This window comes from Neopelma chrysocephalum, unplaced genomic scaffold, assembly GCF_003984885.1.
Source record: "Neopelma chrysocephalum unplaced genomic scaffold, ASM398488v2 Primary Assembly neopelma1_97034, whole genome shotgun sequence".
Taxonomy (NCBI): domain Eukaryota; kingdom Metazoa; phylum Chordata; class Aves; order Passeriformes; family Pipridae; genus Neopelma; species Neopelma chrysocephalum.
In genome coordinates this window covers 2,621,824-2,645,372 of record NW_020925676.1, presented here as the reverse complement: position 1 = coordinate 2,645,372, position 23,549 = coordinate 2,621,824, and the positions used below count along the sequence as shown (strand labels likewise).

Sequence of the window (23,549 nt, the reverse complement as noted above, 5' to 3'; positions counted from 1 at the left end):
TGGAGGTGTCCTGAAGCAGCAATGCTCAGATAAGCTTTGTTCAGGTATGAATGAACTTTGCAAACCTGTGGCTGTCCTCCATAACACTATTTATGTTCTCTTACTCCAGTGTCCATGGTCAATGGTCTACCTTGCAAGAACCTCATCTACTCTGAAGCACAGTAAATCACTCCTGGCTGATCACCTCCAAGCTGGGATTTTTACTGTTGCTGAGAAGATGGTGATGGGCCATTTCTCCCATTTGTTGTCATTGATACAAGGATTCTGCTAGATTGCCTGTTGTTGCTGCCCTGTTATTATTCAGACAGATTCACCTCCTTACCCTTCATCCTGCTTTAGTTTTCACTTCAGGTATAATCACACTCAGGAGAGGCTCAGAAGCAGGAAAAGCTCCTGTTCTAACCTAAGAATGACCATGAACACAGTGCTGACAGTGAGCAGACCAAATCTGTACCAGCCTTGCAATACAGTATATTAACAACTAAGGAGAAGCCAAATAAACCAAGACACTAGTGGTACGGAAGAAAAAGAAACAAAATGAAAAAAAGCATGAAGACTACAATAAATGATCAAGAAAGTTGTACTGTAATTATTTTTTATTTTTTTAAAGAAATACAAGTCTTCTAACAGTGCTAAGTTAGTGAACAATTAAGAGTACCATTTGGCTGCAGGCCTCTGAAAGACTGTTTCAGCTGGTGAAAGTGTGAGTCACCTCTTTATGGTGACAAATAACTGAAACTGGAAACATCACTGGACCTATCCAATCTCAAAAGTGTCACGCTCCTTTCCCTTCTCTATTTAAATTTAAATTAATTAAATGAAAATAATTTATATTAATTTTAAAAAATAATTAAATAAAAATAAATTAAAAATTAACATTCTCCTGCTGCCTAGTTGTTTATATGAATATATCCTGGTCTCCCTCACTGTGCATATAAAAGTTCAACAAACTTATGGAACTTTACAATGTATTTGAAGATATCTATTCTCACGGTATGGTTTTTTTAAGCAAACTGCAAAATTGATTAACATTACACTGTTGTACATTTTCCTGGGTTGAGAAAACTTTAACTGTAACCTGCATACTTAAACTGTCTGCTGTGCTATTTTTAACCCACAAATAACCTTTATGTAGTCCATTGTTTCAAACTTTGTTTTGAACTTAACCATGTCTTTAACTATCAACTGCACACTACTGTAAAAAAGAAATTTAGTCAAAAACAGGCTGGCAAATAGTATTATGACATTCTTTAAGACAAGGAAACACTGAAATCAAACAATTCTCTCTTATTTTTCCACTTCTAGCTTCAGGAGCTTGTTGTGCCGCCTTCTTCTTCACCTTTGTACTGTAGACATGCTGCTTGTTCTAGTGGTTAGGGCTGATGTTTCAACAACCTAAACCAGCTGAAAAAATCAAAAGGAACAGAATATTTAGTAATAAGTGCATCTGTTTTTCTATAAGCTACAAAGGAAATACAGTACTGTAAAGCAACACTGTATGTTGACAGCTTTTCCTCTATCACAAAACCAGCAAGCCACACATGAAATAACCACCTCCATCACATTACTTGACATGATCAGTCATTTTTTTTCCTGCCAAAGGAATACGGTCCCAAAGCTGCAGCAACTGCTCCCCAACTTGTGGTTCCAGCTCCTAGAAATGAACAGGAAATTAGAGAAGTTACTTGCACTGCTACTACTGAACACACAGAAACTATTTACTACAAAATTATTATACGAGGTTGCTGGTGATTGCTTTCAGCCTCCATTTTGCTATCAGAACATACATCAGAGCTCCCAGCACAGCAGGGTTTTTTACTAGGGCTCAGCAGAGATAGAAACTTTCATCCACACTGCCCTACAGGCTGTTTGGGGTGGGTTTTTTCACAGTAAGATGTCAGTTCTCACACAGAGAACTCCAGTGAACACACCACCGCCATATACAGGAACTGATGCACCATATACTTTGTACCTTCCACAGGTCACTCACTAACTAACTAAAGATCTTTTTTTCCCATATCATTTAAGTTTAATTCCATCAAGTGTGATGGAGAATGTGGAAAGGCAGGTCACAGGAAATACAGTGGCTCTTGGTGGAATCACAGACATTAATATAACAATTTTAACATTGTTGAGACTCTTTAGGTCTTAAGAGCTGCTTACAAGAGAAGCACAGTCAACTCCAATGTGTGCTACATTTACATTCCTTTCCTTGTTCTTACAGTATTCTCCTTTCTTTACAACTGGAGAGGTTTTGGAGAAGTAGTGGGAAGACGATACAAAAGGTTTAGCTCTTGAATCGTTGAGATGTTGTGGGAAGAGTCAGGGAGAACACAGAAACTGCCAGAGAAAGCTCTTGTGCCAATTCTTTGGCTTTTTGTAGTTGTATTTAGCTTTAACAAATTGGAGAACTGTCCTGAGCTTTATTCTGCCTCAGAACTCTAGATTCTCTTCAAGCTTTACAGAAAATTCCAAGCTATAAATTAGTAACAGTTATTTGGGTGTGACAAACTATTTTGGGGAATGCATCAAAGACGGCACAAACCTCCAGAACCAAAATTACCAACTAAAAAAAACAAACAACTTCTTTTTGGAAGCACCCAGATTTAAATCTTTTCTTTTTAAACACATATTAAGCAAGAAACTGTTTTCATTTTATCAGAACATCTCCACTACCTCAACAGTAGTTCTGCATTAACAGAAGGTACAATGCACACCAATGAACTGTGATTCAGATTAACACATAGTGAGCACGGTTGAGATAAATGTCAAGGCTGAAAAAGCTAATAAACAATACACAGTTCTACCAAGTACAGATTTTAGAAGAGATTAACATTACCTGGCCATCTCTGCTTATTTGTACTTTCTTACTGTCATTCCAAGGGTTGAGCAAATGGTGTGCAAACTGAAAAGGAATGCTTTCTTTTCTGATCCACTCCACCTTAAAAACGCCTCCAAAACCAGCAGATCCCCAGTCCTGACTTTTCTCACACCCAATTGCTGAACCCATTCTAGCAAAACCCTGCAACAAAAATTGAAGTGTGAAAGAAGAGACATAATGAATTCAACAAATTACTGAACTTCACGTGCAACTTTCAAATTAGTTTCATAGTGATTCACATACTCTCCCTCCATGAAGCTGGGTCTTCTAAAATGTTTACATCCAGAAAGTTAGAACTATCATTTCTTTTTCCACTTCAAATATGTCTTCTAGAATTTGACTACAAAGAATGTCTCTTAATTATTTTCTCACCATTACCTTCAAAGATTTTTAAGCTTCGTAACAGAGACTGAAAAGGTGTTGTAAAATCATTTGAGCACAAGGAACCAAGACAAATGTCCTACTACAGAACAGTCCATTAGCTATTCCTTGTTGGTTGTAGATATTTTTTGCAGAAATCCATTTGTTCCTTCCCATGTTTCCTCTACATTAACAACGTTCGCATAGAACTGAGAGAGTGTAGCTGTTCTTCAAAGAAAGAAGTCAAGGTTGTTTTGATTTCCTTCTTCAATGAAGCAGAACAAAATTCCAAGACAAGTATTTAAAAAGAAAATGAAAGAAACCCCAATCCAAGACTGCACCTAACTTATTTAAGGACACTTTTCAGTAACTTTTAAGAACAGTCTATATATGAGGAAGTAAGCTGAACTTTCTTCACTTGGAACACCTGAATTTGGCTGGCTCTACAACACAGCTAACCTGCAACTTTGCATTACCAGGCCAAGTCTTTAACTTGAAACTGGCGACAAATTTGACAAGAAGTTATTGACAAATAACTCACTAAACCTGAAGTCAAGACCCAGCTCTGGAACAATCATGGCCAGCTTCTTAACTTTTACAAAGGGCACTTCAGGCAAAACCAGATTTTAAAATTTGTAATAACAGTATTTGTGAGTTTCCTGGCTTTAGAGAGGTATGACTTGACTGTAACTGCTTGTTCATTCACAATATTTATTTTGGTATGCAAAGAGTAGCAATTCCCTGCTTTGTTACCATTTTTTTAAGTTTTTTTTAATTTTTGTTGTTTTAAAAGATTAGTGGGTATAAACATTATTCTGACTCGTGATGCTTGGAGGCAATTCAGTCTTAGCCTTTGAGGGACAAACTGAGTTAATTAAAAAGGCATATTTCAGAGAAGAAACACTCTTTCTTCAGCAACCAGAGAGATTTGCACACTACTCTACTTATCAGAAGGTCAGACAGAAGTCAAAAGCAAAGCTCTCCACACTACAAATCATCAACCACAGCTAATATTTAGTATTACCTTAGGACTCACCTGAAAGCATCCAGACCCTTGAACAGAAAATATTAAGTAAACCACATTGCTCTCCCAAAAGGCTCCGTTCAGTTTTCGTTCATTACTTGGCGTAGTGGACCATATACCCTTCTGTTGAGAAATATCAATGTTTTGCAAGTTGCTACTTTTCATTATAAAGTACCGAACCGGCATATTTTGTCTTGGCGAAGGAGATTTGGAACCCTGGAAAAATTACATTAAATTAATATAATAAAATAAACCAGGCTTTAGTTCTGAAGTTTTACACATATGAAGACAGAATCCCTTGACTGTGCTCCTCCCCTAGATTCTACAAGAGACATAGGATCTATCAGCTGGTTCTGTCTGAATTGGCTTCAAAATGTATTTCACATCTGTCATTTTTTTAAGCACTTTTCAAAATAATAATTCAACCATGAGGGGCAGCAACAAGTAGAGCAGGACAGGCCTAAATAGTCTATTGATTAATTACAATTCATTGAGTCGGACATGCCTTCAGATGACATGAAATTAACCATCCTAGACTGCAGCCTACAGAACACTACTTGAATTTCTACCTTCAAGAAACATGCTTTCACCCCTTTACACTGGCTGCATTTAAAAGCTGAAAGACTTTAGAGGAATTACTAAATCCTCCAAGAGTCCATGGAGTTTCCTGTCAATGATCTCTTTAATATTACTGCAGTTTACTATTCAAGTATACGGGGAGAATTATGGCAATAACCTCACTAAAAATTTGTTCTTTGTTAAAATAAGGATCATTAAAAAAACCCATGCACTCCTAAAAAGGCAGATAACACAAAGCTTAAAGAGAATCAGTATTATGCTATTACATAAACAAAGGAAGGCAGAATCCAAAACTTCAGAAATGCATGTACAATATACTAATTTAGATGGCAAAAAATGTTTATTAGAACAAGTTTTTAAAAAATAATCTAATTTTTTTCTACTTTGGATGGCTTTATCTAGGCAGTCTGCAAAGATTAATATTTTTACTGTATTAAACTAGTGTAACAACGATATTTAGCCTAGATTTTAAGTTCCAGAAGGAACTATTATGCAGCTGTCATAAATGAAAAGCTAATTTAGGTTCTTAATTAATCAATAAAATACCTGATAGCTGCAGAAATATATCAGAAAGAAATTCTATTAGTTTTGAAGTGCAGGGTAATATGTTCATGAGAACGCTACCTTTCCAGATATTGGAGGGGAAGGACTAGCACAAGGGCTGGGATAGCTGCTGCTGTCTGCAGGCTTCACTGATGACTGAGATGACCTGTCGTCTGAAGATCGTTTGGAGTGCAAAATGTCTTTCTCTTTGTACTTCTTTGGCTGGTGAAGTGTGGGAGGCGTAGATTTCACTGAAACTCTAAAAAGTAAAGGTAGATGCAGAGCATACCATGAGATTCACAAGCAGTCCTAGAACAATTTATATCTACATATCAGCCCTCTGCGTGACCACACATACCACAGTAATTCCAAAACACATTAAACAGTAACTAAAAAACCCATACTGATCATGCATTGTTTTTGAATGCATGAAGAGTTAAACCTCTTCTGCTACTTCTCAAAGATGGATTCATGGATGCTATTCCTCACTGCTCTCTCAAAACAGCAGGCACATGTATGTGAAATAATTCTCAATGAAAAATCACAACTACAACACAGCACAGGACAGTGTCAAACCTTTCAACTGTATTTCTACTGTTTTTACCTTCCTATTACTAGCAGAAATTCAAGTGATGCTTTTATAAGTAAACACACTGCAACCTACAGTCTATAGAAAACCTCAACATCTTACTTTTCAGCATTAGAGGAATCAGGGAATTCAGTTTCTGCTGAGCCTTTTCTGCTGTTGGTTGACCTCCATGCAGATGCCAAAGGAAGCTCTTCACAAGTCACAGGCCTCGGTCTCTGACCAATTCCTGAAGGCTGCTGCAAACCTGCAGACTGTTCCTCAGCACTTAAAACAGCTGTAATTGCTCTTACAGTTGTTTCGTCAACTTGAGACCATGGTTTAGAAGGAGCTCGCATGCGACGCAGGAATAAGCTGTGCCACTTCTGTCTGAGTTGCAAGAGCATTCCAGCAGCCTGCAAGGAATGTCAATTCTGTTAGAGACTAATAAAAAGTTAGATCAGACAGGTAAGGGAACCCTATGTCTTTCCTATCAGGCAGCACCTGGCATTCTAATGGGAACAAACTGAAAGGCATGACTAAGGTCTCAGGGAGGGGGGGTAACCTCACATTTAAACTAAGCTGTTAAGCTGCTTTTCTTTCCTGGGATGCAAGGTGATTTTTGAAAAATTCATTTAGCGCTGTACTAAACACTGTATTGCAAAACCCACAGAATTTTTTTTTCCCACTCTAAAATTTTATCTTTTTAAAATAACCTTAATCTTCTGATGCTTTATGCCCTTCCTCTCAATTCAGGCTGTATTCATGCATGCCTCGTTCATACCTGAAGAAAAAGAGCTCTAAGTGACGTATTTTCCTTACAGAGACTTCTGCTCAAATGAGATGACTAAATCTAGAAGACTAAAGTCTAATTCCCATTTTATCACAAATGCTTCCATAACAATAACATTTTTAAAATCATGCTTTTGGACATGTCTGGGAGAGACAGTATTGTTATAAGACCTGATAAGTCCAAGTGTTTCATAATCCATAAACTACTCTACCTCCTGCCATAGCCACAGCTCCTGAAAGACCTAGAGACTTCTATATCAAAGAGCTAGGCAACTATTTCAGCTAGGTAACTAATCCTTATTTTTCTCTTGGCTTATAGGTGCAAGAATTGAGAATTATGGGTAGTAAGTTATGAAATATCACAACTTAGATGGTGAGTACGTGAATTCATGCAATAGACTACTCTGGGCAAAAGGGGATTGGGACCCTGTTTATTTCTTGAAAAGCTCATGAAATAAAGGTTAAATCACAGAGTACCTTGTTTGAGACACCCAAATGGACCATGACAGCCACTCTTACAAGAAGTTCTTGGTTAATCAAACGTCACAAAAATCTTTTTAGGTTGGTATGACATAAATATCCTTCTACATGAAACAAGCACAGAAGTGATATATTGCTTACTTCAGGGTCCAGTTTGAGATGGAGCCATTCGTCCAGCTTCAGAAGTGCCAAATTAGCAATTGTTTTGTCCTCCATCTCACTGTCACTGCTGTCATTAGATACCCCACCCCCTGAATTAAATATAAAAGGTGCATTAACATTTCTATACTATGTCCACTTACATACAAAAAACTGAACACTACTGTATTACCAGCAATAAGCTATTTTTCCTTCCAAAATTTACTTCAAAATGTAAACATTTGTAGAACCATTTTTTATTTTCTGCAAATACACCCCAGTGAAAAGTCTTTGCTCCAGTTAGCAAAACTCAAGCAGCCAGATCTGCTGAGGGCTCTACTCTGTAAACACCTTTACTGATGGGATCCATCTCAACTCATGTGCCTTCATCACTACTGACAACCATTAACAAACTTTTGCCTGAAACTGTTTGTAAACACACACATGGCTCTCTTTCCTAGAAAAACTGCAGATTTAAAGACCGATTAAGAAAAAAATATATTATATATATGGCTATTAACTAGAAATTCTTATTTTCTTGAAAGTGCAATTCCATCAGCATGAACAGTATTCAAAGGTTAACAGTTTAAAAGCAAGACAAGAAAGCTTCAGAAATAACTTGGATTCTGATACAAACTAGGAGAACTGGCAGCAGGATAGATTATTTTTGTTTCTATTCCTACAGCACTCAATTTAAATACAAAAAAAGGAAATTTCTAGATATCTTTATTACTTATAGTTAACAGTACAGCTAATGGACATTAAAAGTTATCAGTAGAAAATGATCTTGAAAACGCATGTGTCAGCTGGAAGCAATGTGACTATTTACCATATTGATTGTTTCTAAATTACTCAGTTTGAATAATCTGGTTCAAAGTATCAAATACACTAGTCTGCAGAAAAAAACCATATATACTACACTTTTCAGCACTAGTATTATCATTAGACATTTTGGTTGCATTCTTTTTTCCCCCCACAAACTATACTTTAATTTCTGAGACTACAGAACTGTGTAAATGTAATTTATGGATATGAATCTATATAGATTCCCAAAACTGAGACATTTGTAACAGAGTCTATAAACTATACTTGAACAGCTACAAGAACTATAACTCTGTTGTTTTCAGAATTAACCAATATATGTAAAAAATACTGTAGAAAAATAAGCTTTCTAAATCATATACCAATGGAAACATTCCAAATCCAGATTCCAGTGTACCTCGGAAGGATGATGACACCTGCAAGGCATTACTTGGCAGTCTCGCTGGTCCACAGAAGAGTGACACAGTGACAGGTGTTACAACAGAGCAGCACCTGATGTTTGCTATCTTGTGAGCTCTCGTCACTTCATCATATATAAGCCAGTCTGTGGGGAGTGACTGAATGGCTGCAGCTTGTCCATTTGCTGGGGGAATCTATGCAAGAGCAGATAACAATAGGCTATTTTACTCTCTCTCTGTAATTAAAATTAATTTTAACGTATTTGTTAATTTATCCAGAGAAGGTGTGGATGCCTCAACTCTGGAAGTGTCAAGGCCAGGTTGGATGGGGCTTGGAGCAACCTGGTCTAATGGAAAGTGTCTCTGCCCATGGCAGGGGGGGTTGGAACTACATGATCTTTGAGGTCTCTTCTAACTTAAACCATTCTATGATTCTATATCTGTGTAGAAATAATATCTTACATAAACACACACAAATAAAAAAGCATGAGAGAATTCAGCCAGACTCACAAATTATCCTACCACCTTGAAATGAAATATTTTGCTTTAAAAAAGAAAAGTTTCAGAGAAGAACTTCTTCCTGCTATTACAAGCAGGGATTATTACATCTTGAAACTAGTTTTATAACTAGGGGTTTTTGTTTTACCATTTTGTCTTGTTCCACCTAGAGGAAGAACTAATTGAAATAATGGAAAAATAAACAAACTCCCTTTTATTCTACCTAATGGCAGAAAAAATATTTTCTAAAAGTGTAGTTTAATGCACATGCTGCTTTTAAAGCACTGACAACTATGAAGAGACATTTCTAAAGCATTTGATAATAGTGCTCTTTTTCGTGAACTATAAATTCAAAGTGATTGTACCTTTTTATACTGAGGTTGACTAAGAACAGAGGTAGGATGAAATCGCACTTTCTTCTCCTTTGGTTCAGTCAAAACCAGGCTTTCTCTGTCTACATGCACGAGATTGGGATACATCCCAGCCACCAAGGCAGCTTTAATTACAGCCCAGTTCTCTGAGTTAGTATTAACATCTCTAATATCAGCTCCTCCTCTGGCTCTAACAAAACCTGAAGAAAGAAAAGGATAAATGTGTGCCATGTTTGCTTGTATTTAATATCCGTGACATCCAGAATAAGTGGTGGACCGATCTAGCTGCAAAAACTCAACTATGTGCAGATACAGGGGATGACAAAGGATTCTATGAGGCCCTGAAAACAGCATACGGGCCTACATACCAAGTCCAAAGCCCATTACTCAGTGCAGATGGTCAAACACTTCTGACAGATAAAACCTCCATTCTGAATCGATGGTCTGAACACTTTCAGACTCTTTTCAGTACCAACCGTGTAGTACAAGACTCAGCAATTCAGTCCATCACACGACAACTGGTGAAATACGAATTGGATACTGCCCCCACTTGAGGAGAAACCCTCAAGGCCATACAGCAGGTGAAAATCGGCAAGGCAGCTGGGGTGGATGGAATTCCACCCGAAGTCTGGAAACATGGGGGCCTTGCACTCCATGCTAAATTTCATGAGTTTGTGGTGCGCTGTTGGGAACTAGGCGAACTACCTTCAGACCTTCGTGATGCAGTCATCATCACCTTGTATAAGAAGAAAGGTACCAAATCAGACTGTTCAAATTACCGTGGTATTACTCTGCTCTCCATTGCTGGCAAAATCCTGGCAAGAATACTCCTGAACAGACTAATACCCGCTATAGCAGAAGGAATTCCACCTGAAAGTCAGTGCGGTTTCAGAGCCAACAGGAGCACCACAGACAAATATCATATTTGCTCTCAGACAACTGCAAGAGAAGTGTAGGGAACAGAACAGAGGTCTCTATGTAACCTTTGTTGACCTCACCAAGGCTTTCAATACTGTGAGCAGAAAAGGTCTATGGCAGATTTTGGAACGTTTAGGTTGTCCCCCCAAGTTCCTTAAAATGATCATCTCACTCCATGAGGATCAGCATGGCCAAGTCAGATATGGCAACACACTTTCTGAGCCCTTTCTAATAAAGAATGGTGTGAAACAAGGCTGCGTTCTCGCTCCTACCCTATTCACAGTCTTTTTCAGCATGATGCTCCAAAGGACCACGGCAGACCTTGATGATCAGGACGGTATCTACATTCGATATCGTACTGACGGAAGCCTATTCAACCTAAGGTGACTGAAGGCCCACACCAAGACCCTAAACCATCTTGTCCAGGAGCTGCTTTATGCTGATGACGCCGCCCTTGTTGCCCACACAGAAGCAGCTCTGCAGCGTTTAACATCCTGCTTTGCAGACGCTGCTGAGCTCTTTGGGCTGGAAGTCAGCCTAAAGAAGACTGAACTTCTCCATCAACCTGCACCTCAGGAAGTCCCCCATCATCCCCACGTCACCATCGGCCAATCAGAACTCAATTCAGTCCAACAGTTTAATTACCTAGGCAGCCTCATCTCCTCGGATGGTAAGATTGACGGGGAGATAGATAACAGGTTAGCGAAGGCATATAGTGCTTTTGGAAAGCTTCATAAAAGAGTCTGGCGAAATAAACACTTGAAGAAAAGTACCAAGATCAGTGTTTACAGAGCCATAGTGCTGTCTACTCTTTTACATGGCTCTGAATCATGGGTCATCTACCGCCACCACCTGCATCTCCTAGAACGCTTCCATCAACGCTGTCTCCGCACAATCCTAAACATCCACTGGTCAGACTATGTGACCAATACATCTGTTCTCGAACAGGCAGCAATCACAGGTATTGAGGCCATGTTGCTGAGAACACAGCTGCGTTGGGCTGGGCACGTCTCTAGGACGAAGGACCACCGCCTCCCCAAGATCCTGCTTTACGGTGAACTTGCCACTGGCTGCCGCAAGAGAGGAGCCCCGAAGAAAAGACACAAGGACTCCCTGAAGCAACAACTCAGCCTTGGCCATATTGATCACCATAACTGGTCTACTCTGGCCTCCAATTGGGAGGCCTGGAGACAAACCATTTATAACGCTGCTGATGCTTTTGAGAAAGCACGCAGGATCACCCTTGAGGAGAAAAGACAACGCAGAAAGAATCGAGCCTTACAGAATATACCACCTAAGCAGTCTTTCTGCTGTGCCTTTTGCAACCGGACATGCCTTTCTCGTATTGGCCTTTTTAGCCACCAACGCGCTTGCAAGAAACGTGGGTAGAGCCCTTCCCAAATCTTCGTTCGCGAAGCCCAGCCATGATTGATGATGAATATTTACCTTTTTGCTTCTAAAAGGAATTTGAAAATAAACTGAAATGAACTGCAAACTGATGCATTTTTCACCACTGCCAACCTTAACAGCACCCAGAAGAAACCACAGGGGATTTTATACTAACATAGAATAGAATTAACTTTGAACAATACAGAGACATTTCCTATGGAAATAATTTTCTAAAATGTAAAAATCCAAGGAAACATATCTCACACTGAAAGCCAGTGGCATGTGGAACAACCAGGATTCTTTCAGTTAGATCAGCTGTTCCCCAGCCACACTTCCTCATCTTAACCACACCCAGCATGAAGGTGTACTGGTCTGTTTCAAATTAAGGAGAATTACACCAGTGAACACTATTCTTGTTACAATTTCTTTACTCTTGACTTCAAAACTATGTTGAAATTTTTTCCAAGGTATTTACCCGAGGCTCTGAGTTGGCCAAGCAACTGTGTTCTCATTCCTACAATGATTTCCATTGTGGCCTGAGACAGGAAGTTCTTTTCACAGAAGGCTCTCTCCCAGCCATCACTGCGTGCCTTCTGCCATGCCTGAAAAGAATATTTTTTTACATTTGTGTATTAATTAGAGAAGTTAAAATTCAAAAATGCATTTTTTTTAAAATTACATTTACATCAATAAAATGAAGGCAAAAGCCACTCTGAAAGTAAATGTATCAAACCAGATTTTTTTCTGTTTAAGTATTAGATTCTCTTTACCCATTCCCTACATGAACATATAGTGATCACTATCTGAAGTTATATTTTAAGACCATTAAGTTAGTATAAAGATCACTTAGTAGTTCTTATTAAGATTACTATTTTATGTCATCAGCATTAGCAGGATATAAAGAGACACATTGTTGGAACATTAAAAATTTAACAAGGTTTGAAAATACCAACAAAAGATATGACAAAAAGTGTTCCTTCACAAATTTATGAGTTCAGTATAAAGGAGTTTCTTCTCAAAGGACTTAATCCTAGTCTATCATACATCCAACTTGATTGGGACATCCTTTGCTTGCATGGGTGATCTATTGTGATTATTACTCTTCCTGAAATGAAGTAATACCTGGAAAGCCCTGAGAAGGGCCATGTGGTCGCTGAAGGTCCCTGCAGCAAAGCGTTTCCTGCAGAGCATGGCTGCACGCTTCTGAGAGGCCACAGTGGGCAGGACAAAAGGGTCCTGACAGGCCAGAGCACAGGCAATGGTAAGAACAGGGTCCAGGCACTTCAAAACAACTGCATACAACACCATTTTACCAAGGTGTGGCTCTACTGGTAATTCAGTGAGATGATAACCAAGTTCAGTGAGATCCTCCCAAGGGTCCATAGCATCTATTGTCTGTTAAAAAAAAATATATATATATATAAAAAAGGAGAAGGGGATGAGAACAGTGGACAAAATTAATTTACAATGAAAGCAGAAAGGATGTGAACACTGGACATTAATTAGAACTGCTCCCAAGCAATAACAAAGCAAGTCAAACTTGAAAGTTTGAGACAAGATTTTTAAACATTCTCTTCCCTTAATATGGAAAAACACATTCCCACACACAAAATAAAAACAGACAATAAACACAAATTCAAAACATCCTTAAGTAACTAAGCAACAGTTGCAGTACAAACAGAAGTCAGTAAAATATGTTGCCAAACAACAAATAGGGAATCAAATACAATTCCCATCTAAATCTATTCCTTTTCACTGACCATAAGCATGTGCACAGCATTTCTCACAATTACAGCAGGTGGAGGATCAGGAGCTTTCATAAGAAAGTCTACAACTGGACAATTAATTGGAGCCAGCAGTTTTGTGTATAAACAAATCTCCTGCAAATTAAAAAGGAGAATAAAAAAAGGTCATTAAGATTTGGGGGGAAAAAACCAAGAACACACTTTTTAAAAATTAATAGTATGGTTTGATGAAAATACATTTTTTTAAGTTCTAATTTCTAACTGAACATGCACCTGAAGTGGCATTCTTAGAAGCTCCGGAGTCTGAAATTCCAACATCTTCTGAAATCGGAGCCTGCTGAAGAGACGAAAACAGACTCCAGGCTGACAGCGCCCAGCCCTTCAAAATAAAATATGGGAAGTTGTAAAAATTAGCATTTCATTTTAAAAACAAAACCAACCAACCAAAAACCAACACACAGACACAAAACATAGGATGGAAAAGTAGAAAGCAGTTCTATGAAAAAGATGTAGTTAAGTGTAAGTCCCACACAAGGTGAGAATTTTCCAATACATGGATTATTTTTGATAGTATGGAAATTTATTGTAATTTTAACCCAACACTGAAAACTCTGCAAAAATAAGAACAAGGCCTATCTAAGTAAAGTGAGGTAGTTTTTTTTGCTAACCTAAGACCAATCCAAATCTAAACTCTCCTTTACTATAAGGAGTGTAAGTTGTAAACTTCATGTCTTACTCTTCACACCCCCAAACAGTTTGAAGTTAAAAGGCAGAATGAAGATTGAACAGCTGGTGAGTGAAGGGACAGAGACAGCAACTGCTCACATTCACGCTCTAATTACCCACAACTTAATGCCAATACCATGTCACTAAACAGGCGTTTGTTGCTACTTAAATAAGCTTCTCAGCCCTCACCCACAATGTTGGGAAGAACATGATCATGTCCAGTAGTTTGGAGAAGGGGAATAAGGAATCACTCCTCAATGTCTCTTCTAATAAAGGAACAATGGAGCATCAATTAAAAACTAGCAGTGGGCAGTTCTTTACCCACAGACAAGTTGTGAAACACTTTATTGGACACTGTGGCTGCTGGTGCTACATGGGAGAAAGAGGAACGAGATAAAGCTCATGGGGTGAAAATAACTTAGATCTAATGTAAGTTTTGGGAAATTTCTGAGCATCACTTCTCTGCAACTTGGGAAATGACTCCAACGAAATACATGCTGACCCTTATTCTTCTGTAGAGAATGAGTGTTGGCCATTGTCCAACACAATACCGGACTAGGCTATAAACATTACCCAGAGTGGCTGCTATTATATTGTGTACTTTATTCTCAACATACAGGACAGTGGATATCTGCAATATAAAAACTGATATAAGGCATTTATTACCTGCCTTTTCTCTGGATAGCACTGGCTTTCGAAATCCATGCCGTTTTTAGCATTGCAACATGACTCAGTGCATCAAAAGACTTCTATAAAAGCATAGTAAGGAACATAAACCCAAGATGGAATAGGGTACACGAAATAAAAGCTACTAGTAATTTATATTATCAACAGAAGTTTTCTAAAAAATATAAAATTATAATAATAAGCATCATCAGCTTCTGGCATAAAGATATGTTCTGAAGTTCTTAGTTTCAAGTAAAGTTCTGATTCTATCTCCTTCACAGTATCTTTGTTCTACACAGTTTTCTAAATTAAAGTTTTCTAGTCAATCAATAATTCTCAGATATGGATTGTGTTTTGAGTTATCACAAACCACGCAAAAATATACTATTACACTGAATAAAGTCTTCCTCTTTGTCTCACTTGGAAATTACATCCTTATTTTTCTACATTTGATGCAAAATTACAGAAAAAGTTTTATGCAGAACTTCAGAAATTTGGTGCGCATATCTCCTATGAAATCCAAATTGATTTTCAAAGCCACATACTAGGTCTTAAACTGCCTCATTATTTTATCTCCCTCTTCTTGAACAAGGAATTTGGAAATGGGCATTCAACACATCAAAACCAATGCTTTAAAATCCCAATGGATTCAACTTGGGCTTGATACCATAGCAGGACAAAGGGAATTCCCAGTGTTCTCTAAGCCTCATGAAGATGGCGATCTGAAGTGATAGACTTGTTTTAAAAATAAAGCAGAAATACCAAATTACAAAAAAAAACCAAACAAACAAAACACCAACATATCAATCTACTGTAGCTTTTACAGGGTTTTAAACAGCTATTTTACAGCATTTGTCATAAAACAAAAGGATGTCAAAACTTCTCAGTGAGCTTTGTTTCTCGACATGCACTAGCTGTCAGCCTACTGTAAAAAAATAGTTCTTCAAAATATATCTATTGTGTATTTTAGAACAACACTAGGAATTTTACTTCCCAAAGAAAGTTTAAGGCAATCATACCTCTTTCACCTTGCCTGAGTCAATAACAAATACAACATCATTGACTGTTATGCTGGTTTCTGCAATATTTGTAGAAAGAATCTGCAATAAAAAGAAAAAAAAAACAACCAAAAGTATAGTAGCTGTAAAACCAAAGACAAAACACATCAATATCAATATCTGACTAAGTCCTCTGATACTTGCTATTTTGCGGATGCCAGAAGGTGGACTTTCAAGCACTTTCTTCTGATCCAAAGTCTGCACGCTTGAATGAAGCATGAAAACTTGGTATCTAACACAAGATGAAGACCACATTTTAAGGAACTTTAAAAGAAGCAATAAAAACCTCAACACAGCCACATAAACTAAAGGTTTTACCTGTGAGCATTATCAGCAAACCTCTTGTCATCAAAAACAATACGGTCCCTCAGATTCACTATCTCGTCATATCCAGGAAGAAATACTAAAATTGCTCCTAAAAAAACGTGGGTTTGTAGAGTTAAACAGAAAATTCACTTCAAATATATGTCAGTGCCATGCAGACTAGCACCTGGAAGGTTTTAACTAATTGGGATTTCTGAAAAAAAGAGATGATTCATCAGAAGCTGAATCCACAGCAGTTTATTGGAAGTGGGTGTATATACCTACCTGCATCACAACTATGACAGATATTATACAGTAAGTGCATAATCAGATCCAGATCCACTTTTTCATCATCAAAACTGTGATGATAAGCTGACAACAGCTCTCTGTCCTCTGCACTAAGGTCAGTACCACTTGTTTGGACCAGGGAACTTTCATCCAGCTTTCCAAATCCAAATGAAGCACTAAAATAGAAAAATACACAGATCGGAGTCAAGGCTGTTTGCTTTGGGTTTGCATTCACCAAGTCAAACTTAGATCACGACCAACATGACCACTCATCTCAAATTTTAATTTTAAAGTGTAGCAAAACAGCATATCCACAATACTATTACTGTTCACTAATTTAAGTGTACTCCAACAAAACACGCAACTTCAATTTTTAGTGTTAACTTGAATTTTCTTATACTTCATTGAAACAGTCATAAGCAAATGTGACAGAACTCGAAGTATAAAGACAGTACTTGTTTATTTGCTAAAGGAAAAATATTTAAAAGACATGTATTTTCCAAAAATTTCTCACTATCAGAAATTACATTACGAGAAATTGTAATAATACAGATCTCTAGAAAACAATAACTAAACTACAATAACTTTAAGTTAATAAAAAACCAACTCTTGAATGGCCTAGTGTACATGTTACTCCTGTGAAGTTTCTTTAATATCGCTATTGTGCATCAACAATATACAGATAAAAAACACAAAACAGATTTGTTTCCAAAATAAGTATATGAGATTTAATGGTACCTGGTATAGAATCAATCTCTGTGTATTAATTAAGTTACTATGATCACATCCTGCCCATCATGATAGGAATGTCCATATCAAGATGATAAAAGCTAGTAATATAAAAGTAGTCCTATGCCACTATAACTGTAGTTATCTTAGGAGTTGTGCAAACATAATTACTATGATTCTGAGTACAAACAAACTTTTCTTTTTTAGTAACTATGTTTTTGAAAAATTTCTATTCTTAAAAAAAAAAATCTTGCTATTTAGGCCAGATTTAAAGAAGACAAAACATGAATTTCCCTTCAACATGTCACACAACTCTTTCAGCAAAGCAGTTATAGCTTACCTGTAGGATTCCAACAGGTCAACAACTTCTGTCTGTCCAAAGCGCTTAGCCCAGTCAACAGCCATCCTGAAAGAGTTCCAGAAAAATCCTTGCTGGATTTCTCACTTCAAGAGACGCATATGAATAGCATATTATGTTAGGAGACAATTGACACCACATTTTTGTATCAATTTCTGTACTGTAATCAATGCTGTTATTGCTGGATCTGCAACTTCCTGTTTTAAAGTGCATAAATAGGTGTAACAGCCTTCCTGATTTTTAATAACTGCAATTCTTTACCACAAAAGAATAACAGTTTTATACAGAAGTACATGCAAACATGCACAATGAAATGAGGAGGAAGAACGTGCCATTCCTTCAAAAAGCACATGCCAATGCGCACAGATCACCCATGCCTTTTTGCAGTGCCTTCACGTTATCCCACAAAGTTACACGCCAGGCATTTTTCAACAAAATGCGGGAATACACTGCGCTATTTGATGTTTTACAGAAGGTTCCCTCCTCACAATGCAGTTCACTGTTTTACTTTTTAAACTGCATTCCTTCTCCAGTTTTGCAAGTAGTAGTGCCAAATATGAGACCACTAGAATCCCAATTCTTATCTTTTCACAGTACAATTCTTTACTAATACATCCCTATTTATATGAAGACACAATCCATGGCCACAAAACTTGAGTTTTTACAGATTCGCAAATATTTTTACATGATACAACATATTTATAGACATAATACAAACATCTTCTGATACAGGTAACTCTCTGAAAACAAGAATCACCAAACATTTTGGGTCCAATTCAATCAATGCAGTGAAAAAGATCATGGTTTTTCTTCTAAATGGTGTCTTAAATTAGACATATCAAAACCAAGTCTATAGCCAACAATCAAGACTTTGTAATTAAGAATTCAATTTAGAATTTACAGAAAACAATGTGACGAACAGAAGTCAGAAGCTCACTAATAGGCTGTCAAAACCTATTAGTGCTTTTGGTAAGTTAGAAAATTCTATGACATCTAAACTAATTTTCTTTCTCGCTTCTATATTGACAAATAAATCTATCTTTCAGTTTATGTGTTTGTTATTACCAGCCATTGGATGATTTGCAGTGGATACTTGCTCCCATACTGATCAGCTGTTCCACTTGACTCAAAAAGCCTCTCCCTGAAGCAATCATTAGAGCAGTCGCGCTGGTTTCACTGTGCCTATAATCAACTGAGAAGTAAAAAAAAAAAATCAGCAAACCCAAAAGAAATGTTATTTTTTTATCCAAATGTAGTACAAATATTATTTTTAAAATTCAGCCCAAAGAGAATTTGTTTCCTCACTTCACCCCTGCAGTCAGTTCGTGTGCATTAAACACTATTTTAGATATGTAACTTCTGTCAGTACTTCAAAACAAGTACAGCAACAAATAACTAAATAAGTCATTAATTCTGCTAGCCCTCTTCATTTTTTTCAATAGGCATCAGAATGCAAAGGTAACAAAATTTGAAACTGGAGACAAAAGCAGGCACAGAAATTGAAATAAATTTGTGGTTGCTTTTTTCTTATGTAATAAGATGAGAAACCTACCGCTGACATTTTCAGTTACAATGAGATGAAACACCTGAGCAAAGGAATCAATATCTTTATGCAACCAGATGTCAGAAAGACAAGAGTCCATTTCTTTTACTAGCCACGGTTCAAGGCAATTCACATCTTTTTCAGTCTGAAGATAAGAAACAGCATTGAAAGATTAACCTCTTCCAAAAGTTGTCTTTATTCTCCTGTATCACCCACAAAGAATTTGAATGGTTACTTTTTCAAGTAACAACCAGGAATCCAGCACTCAGATTTCAGTTAAAGCATTTGTTTTATCCCATGCAAGTACTTCAAGTAAGTGGCAGCTGAGCCACTTGAGCTGAGGAAAAGTTATGTACAACTATTATAACTGAAAAGCAAGCTTCAGCTAGGTAATTCATTCTAATAAAATACTCTTTAAAATACATTAATATCCTCTGTAATATCTTTAGAAATAAAATTAATATCTTTAGTAGTAGTATCTTTAAAAAACAGATTATAAATGGCTAGTAAATATGACACAGATGCAAAAACTCTTTCAACAAAAGGAAAAACTTACCAGTTGATTAAATACTGTGTCACCACCATCATCCAACACATGATACTCTTCAGTTGCCCTTGGCACAGATTTTTGTCTCTGAGGTTTCAGTTTGCTAGTATTTTCCTGAGGAGAACACCACTCAGTGAGAGTGTTTTTCTGTTTCTCTTCTAGAATACATAAAGTATTTCCCAAAAAAATGTTAAAGTCATCGTAATTATCCATTTTTTTCCATTAAACAAACAGTTATATCAGGACATAGCTTTACCTATCCTAATTCTTTTATTTAATTGAGAAAGCTGCTACCAATACAACATAAATTCCATGATTAAGGGCACACAAAGTGCACCATTGCAAGCATCTGCTGTAAGAACAAGTTAAAACCCACCATTTTGGCGCCTAACACTCTAAGCCTCCAGTATTCCAATTTACTGCATTCAAACAAGCTTTCTAAGTAACTATCTTCTACACAATCTCAGCCCAGATCTCTCTCCAGAAGTGAAATACCAAGTAGAAGTTATACAACTCCTCCATGTCACAACTGATTTTTTGTGGGGTTTGAATTTTTTTTTTAACTACTCACTAGGAATTTTAACAGAAAGCCATCCTATCAGCTGTTCAATTAATGAGACTCATTGCCAACCCTTACCATTAAGTGCCCCTACCTTGCTGCTTCTCTTTTTTGTACTTGACCATCTCTTTATTTGTATACCCAGTGCTTCGTAAAATGTCCTCCAGAAACATCTCTTTAACTTCAAAAGGTCTTTCTTGGACTGAAAAGTATAAATAATTCATAAAAGATTAGAAATTCCTTAGCTTCACTTACAATACTAATTTAAAAAAAATCATTTTCATAGACACAAAATGTGGATTAAACATTATTAGGGCCTGATTTAAGGAATCATTACTTTCCTTGAAAAATCTTGTAAGAGTATCTTCACTGGAGTTTATTTTCTTAAAATTACTGGGCCACAAACATTTCAAAAGGGAAATGTCAGCTGAATACCTTGTTTCTCATTGACCTCTTCAATTCTACTAGGTATTACAGCAAGAGATGATCATTAGATTGACAGTTATTAACTGCAATTTTATCAAAATGAGTAAAAGAAAATAGCCATTTTTATCTAAGGTTTCAGAATATTCACTAATAAAGCCTGCCACCTGGATTACAAAATACAAGAGCAATTAATATGGCTTTAGTGCAAGATTCCACAAGCAGACTGTTATCTTCGTACTGAACTACTTTCATAAGAAGTATATGAGGAGATACAGTTCTCTCAATTTCCTCAACTAATTCAGCCAAATTTGGCTTTCTTTACTGAATATTTCCTGACAAATGAGACAACCCAATGGCCTTTAGCTCCTAATAATTTATCCGGATTTCTTTTTCATTATGACTGTTTTCTAGACCTTATTTGTGGACATTAAAGGATGCTTTTCACGTGAAGAATTAAAATCTCTAGATTTTAATTTCTCATCCCTTAGCAGACACGCCACAGCTGAGTTTAGATTCAGGACTTTCCTTCAGAAAGAATAAGTTACAATTCACATACTTTTAAAAGCTGTCATGGAGGAATTCTTCCAACACTGATCACAGACTTAGTGTACTACAGGAACTCACAACTGAAAAATGTTGGTTTCTGTGGTCAGGATTTGTCAGCTATATTGTAGAAGGAGAATCAAACCTTTTTCATTATATTAACAGCCAAAGTATTTTAAACACTCTTCTTTTAATTTTTATATTCTCAAATAATGGAAAAATAAGCTTTTCAATTGTAATTAGTCCATGAAGTTTAGTATAACAGTATAACCACTGGAGAAAGAGACTGCCATCAGAATTTCCAAAACAAACCCACTGGTCTAAAAGAACAGGAAGCAGCAAAAAGAGTAAACTGAAAGCCACACAACAATTACAACTGAGGCTTCCCCTTGCAAAAAAAAATTTGGAAAACACTGAAATCATGGGTAATTCCCAGATTCCCGCCTCCAGAAAGCTTCAAGCCTTATTTTACTAGGCAGAAATTCAGAACTAGGAACTAGAAATAAACACTTCTATCTATAAAAAAAGGAAAAAAGATTTCTTCCTCACAAACATTCACTAAAATAAACCAATGATTTGCAGACAAGACTCCAAACAAAGTGATCCCACCCATCTCCTAAAACTTAATATTCTTTAAAAAGGGCTGACATGCAGACAGTCTATTTGATTGGCAAATAAAGGATTTCTCTTAAAGCTTCTTTTCAAAACACATTATATTTGGACATAATTGTTGAAAAAGAGGACTGCAAGGTGCTAGAGGAGGTGAACCATGCTGAAAACCTACAAGTCAGGAGGATGGGAAAACGAAAACAAACCCACAAAAAACCTCATGCCTCCCACACACCCTACCTCCACTAAAGATCAGTTAAATGAAATTAAAACAGCAATAATGATAATTTTTCTTTGCATCTGAATGTAATCTAACTGTAGGTTTCTGACTCTGAACATAAATTAACAGAAATTGCATGTCTTCCCTGAATATTTATCTAGATGAACTGCTAGGACTTTCCTTTAAAATCAAGAACCATGCCATTAAAAATGGAACCCCAATTTGCCTAGGATCGTATTTCTGAAGTGAATATGTACAGTTATCTGTGTTTTATCCAGTAACCACTAACAATGACTATGATGCCTGACGAACTAGAACCTACTGGAATGTATTAATATATAAAACACTGCTGTAGATCCTAGTCACCACAGAGACAAGCACTTTAACAATCTTTTCCTACTTCTTGAATTGAACATGGAGAGGTTCAGGACACGCCTCCATTTACAGAACTCAATGATAAGAATATTACTTCTCTCTGAATTAGGGGCAAATAGTTAAGAAATAAGAGAAATGAAAGACACAAAGAACAAGCACTCAGTGTATTCACCATGTGTCTTTACTGAGACTAGTCTGCTACAGTTTAATAAGATCTATGAGTTTTAGGGCAGGTCTACTTGGATTAAAGAGTTAAAATATATACTTACTGTGTATGACAGGGCAACTTCCAAAATACCTAATAAAAAGATTTGCATCTAGAGCAGCACTAGAAATAATTAATCTTAAACTATTCTGGTTTTGCAATACATCTCTCAGTTTTATTAACAAGAAGTCACTGAATCTATCCCTCTCATGTACTTCATCCTATAACAAAAGGAAAAAAAAAACCAAAACCAACAGATAAACATCACATATTTAAGAACATACCTTTGACAAACATGAACTTCTTTAAAAAAACTAACATATATAATTAATGTCACATTACAGAGGCACAAAAATATGTAACTGTAGTTTAAGTAAGGATTTTTTTTAACCATCCATAAGTAAAAATGTATTTCAAAAGGTTTTATAAAGATATCAGAGCAGAGCACACTGCAATGCACAAGTCAAATACATCTTAACTTCAGAGGTCAAAGTGAATGTCAGAAACTTCTCTCACTCTTGTGTTTGAACCTCACTTTCAAGAAAATGCCACAAACCACAAATCCTACAAATATTATTTTAATGAATTCTCATTTCACAACTGATGAGCATTTAAAGAAATATATGATAACACATAGACAGAAAAAAAATATAGCCTGCTTATACAGTCATGCAAAAAGCTTATCATCAATTAAGGCACATGATTGATTAATCATCTGTGTCATTCTTCTGTTTTCTTTTATATTATGAAACAGGGACCCAAATGCAAGATCTGTAAGCTGAAGTCAGGAATATATGAGTCATTTTCATGGGTTTTTTTCACTTCGATAAACAGGCAAGCACATAAAACTATCATGATTTTTCTGTCTTCAGCAGTGGAGAACATAAATGT

The 23,549-nt window shown here is 36.7% G+C and overlaps 1 protein-coding gene across 4 annotated transcripts in view; it reads right to left on the bottom strand.

The window, feature by feature from the left end:
• Window positions 1-578: 578 nt before the first annotated feature.
• YTHDC2 (YTH domain containing 2) overlaps window positions 579-23,549 on the bottom strand; it is a 30,085-nt gene continuing 7,114 nt past the window's right edge. For 3 of the 4 annotated variants that reach the window (XM_027671192.1, XM_027671194.1, XM_027671195.1), the window contains exons 7-29: window positions 22,723-22,879; window positions 20,375-20,482; window positions 19,731-19,879; window positions 19,184-19,319; window positions 18,697-18,823; window positions 17,614-17,679; window positions 16,542-16,720; window positions 16,272-16,368; window positions 16,098-16,185; window positions 15,915-15,995; window positions 14,896-14,978; window positions 13,777-13,882; window positions 13,519-13,638; window positions 12,881-13,153; window positions 12,234-12,360; window positions 9,446-9,651; window positions 8,582-8,777; window positions 7,366-7,475; window positions 6,079-6,368; window positions 5,469-5,646; window positions 4,278-4,481; window positions 2,840-3,022; window positions 579-1,654 (exon numbers count right to left, since the gene is read on the bottom strand). In XM_027671192.1, the coding sequence (XP_027526993.1) occupies window positions 1,565-1,654; window positions 2,840-3,022; window positions 4,278-4,481; window positions 5,469-5,646; window positions 6,079-6,368; window positions 7,366-7,475; window positions 8,582-8,777; window positions 9,446-9,651; window positions 12,234-12,360; window positions 12,881-13,153; window positions 13,519-13,638; window positions 13,777-13,882; window positions 14,896-14,978; window positions 15,915-15,995; window positions 16,098-16,185; window positions 16,272-16,368; window positions 16,542-16,720; window positions 17,614-17,679; window positions 18,697-18,823; window positions 19,184-19,319; window positions 19,731-19,879; window positions 20,375-20,482; window positions 22,723-22,879 (3,354 nt within the window). In that variant the 3' untranslated portion in view covers window positions 579-1,564. The remainder of the gene's footprint in view (window positions 1,655-2,839; window positions 3,023-4,277; window positions 4,482-5,468; window positions 5,647-6,078; window positions 6,369-7,365; window positions 7,476-8,581; window positions 8,778-9,445; window positions 9,652-12,233; window positions 12,361-12,880; window positions 13,154-13,518; window positions 13,639-13,776; window positions 13,883-14,895; window positions 14,979-15,914; window positions 15,996-16,097; window positions 16,186-16,271; window positions 16,369-16,541; window positions 16,721-17,613; window positions 17,680-18,696; window positions 18,824-19,183; window positions 19,320-19,730; window positions 19,880-20,374; window positions 20,483-22,722; window positions 22,880-23,549) is intronic. The other variant, XM_027671193.1, reaches the window with a different exon arrangement.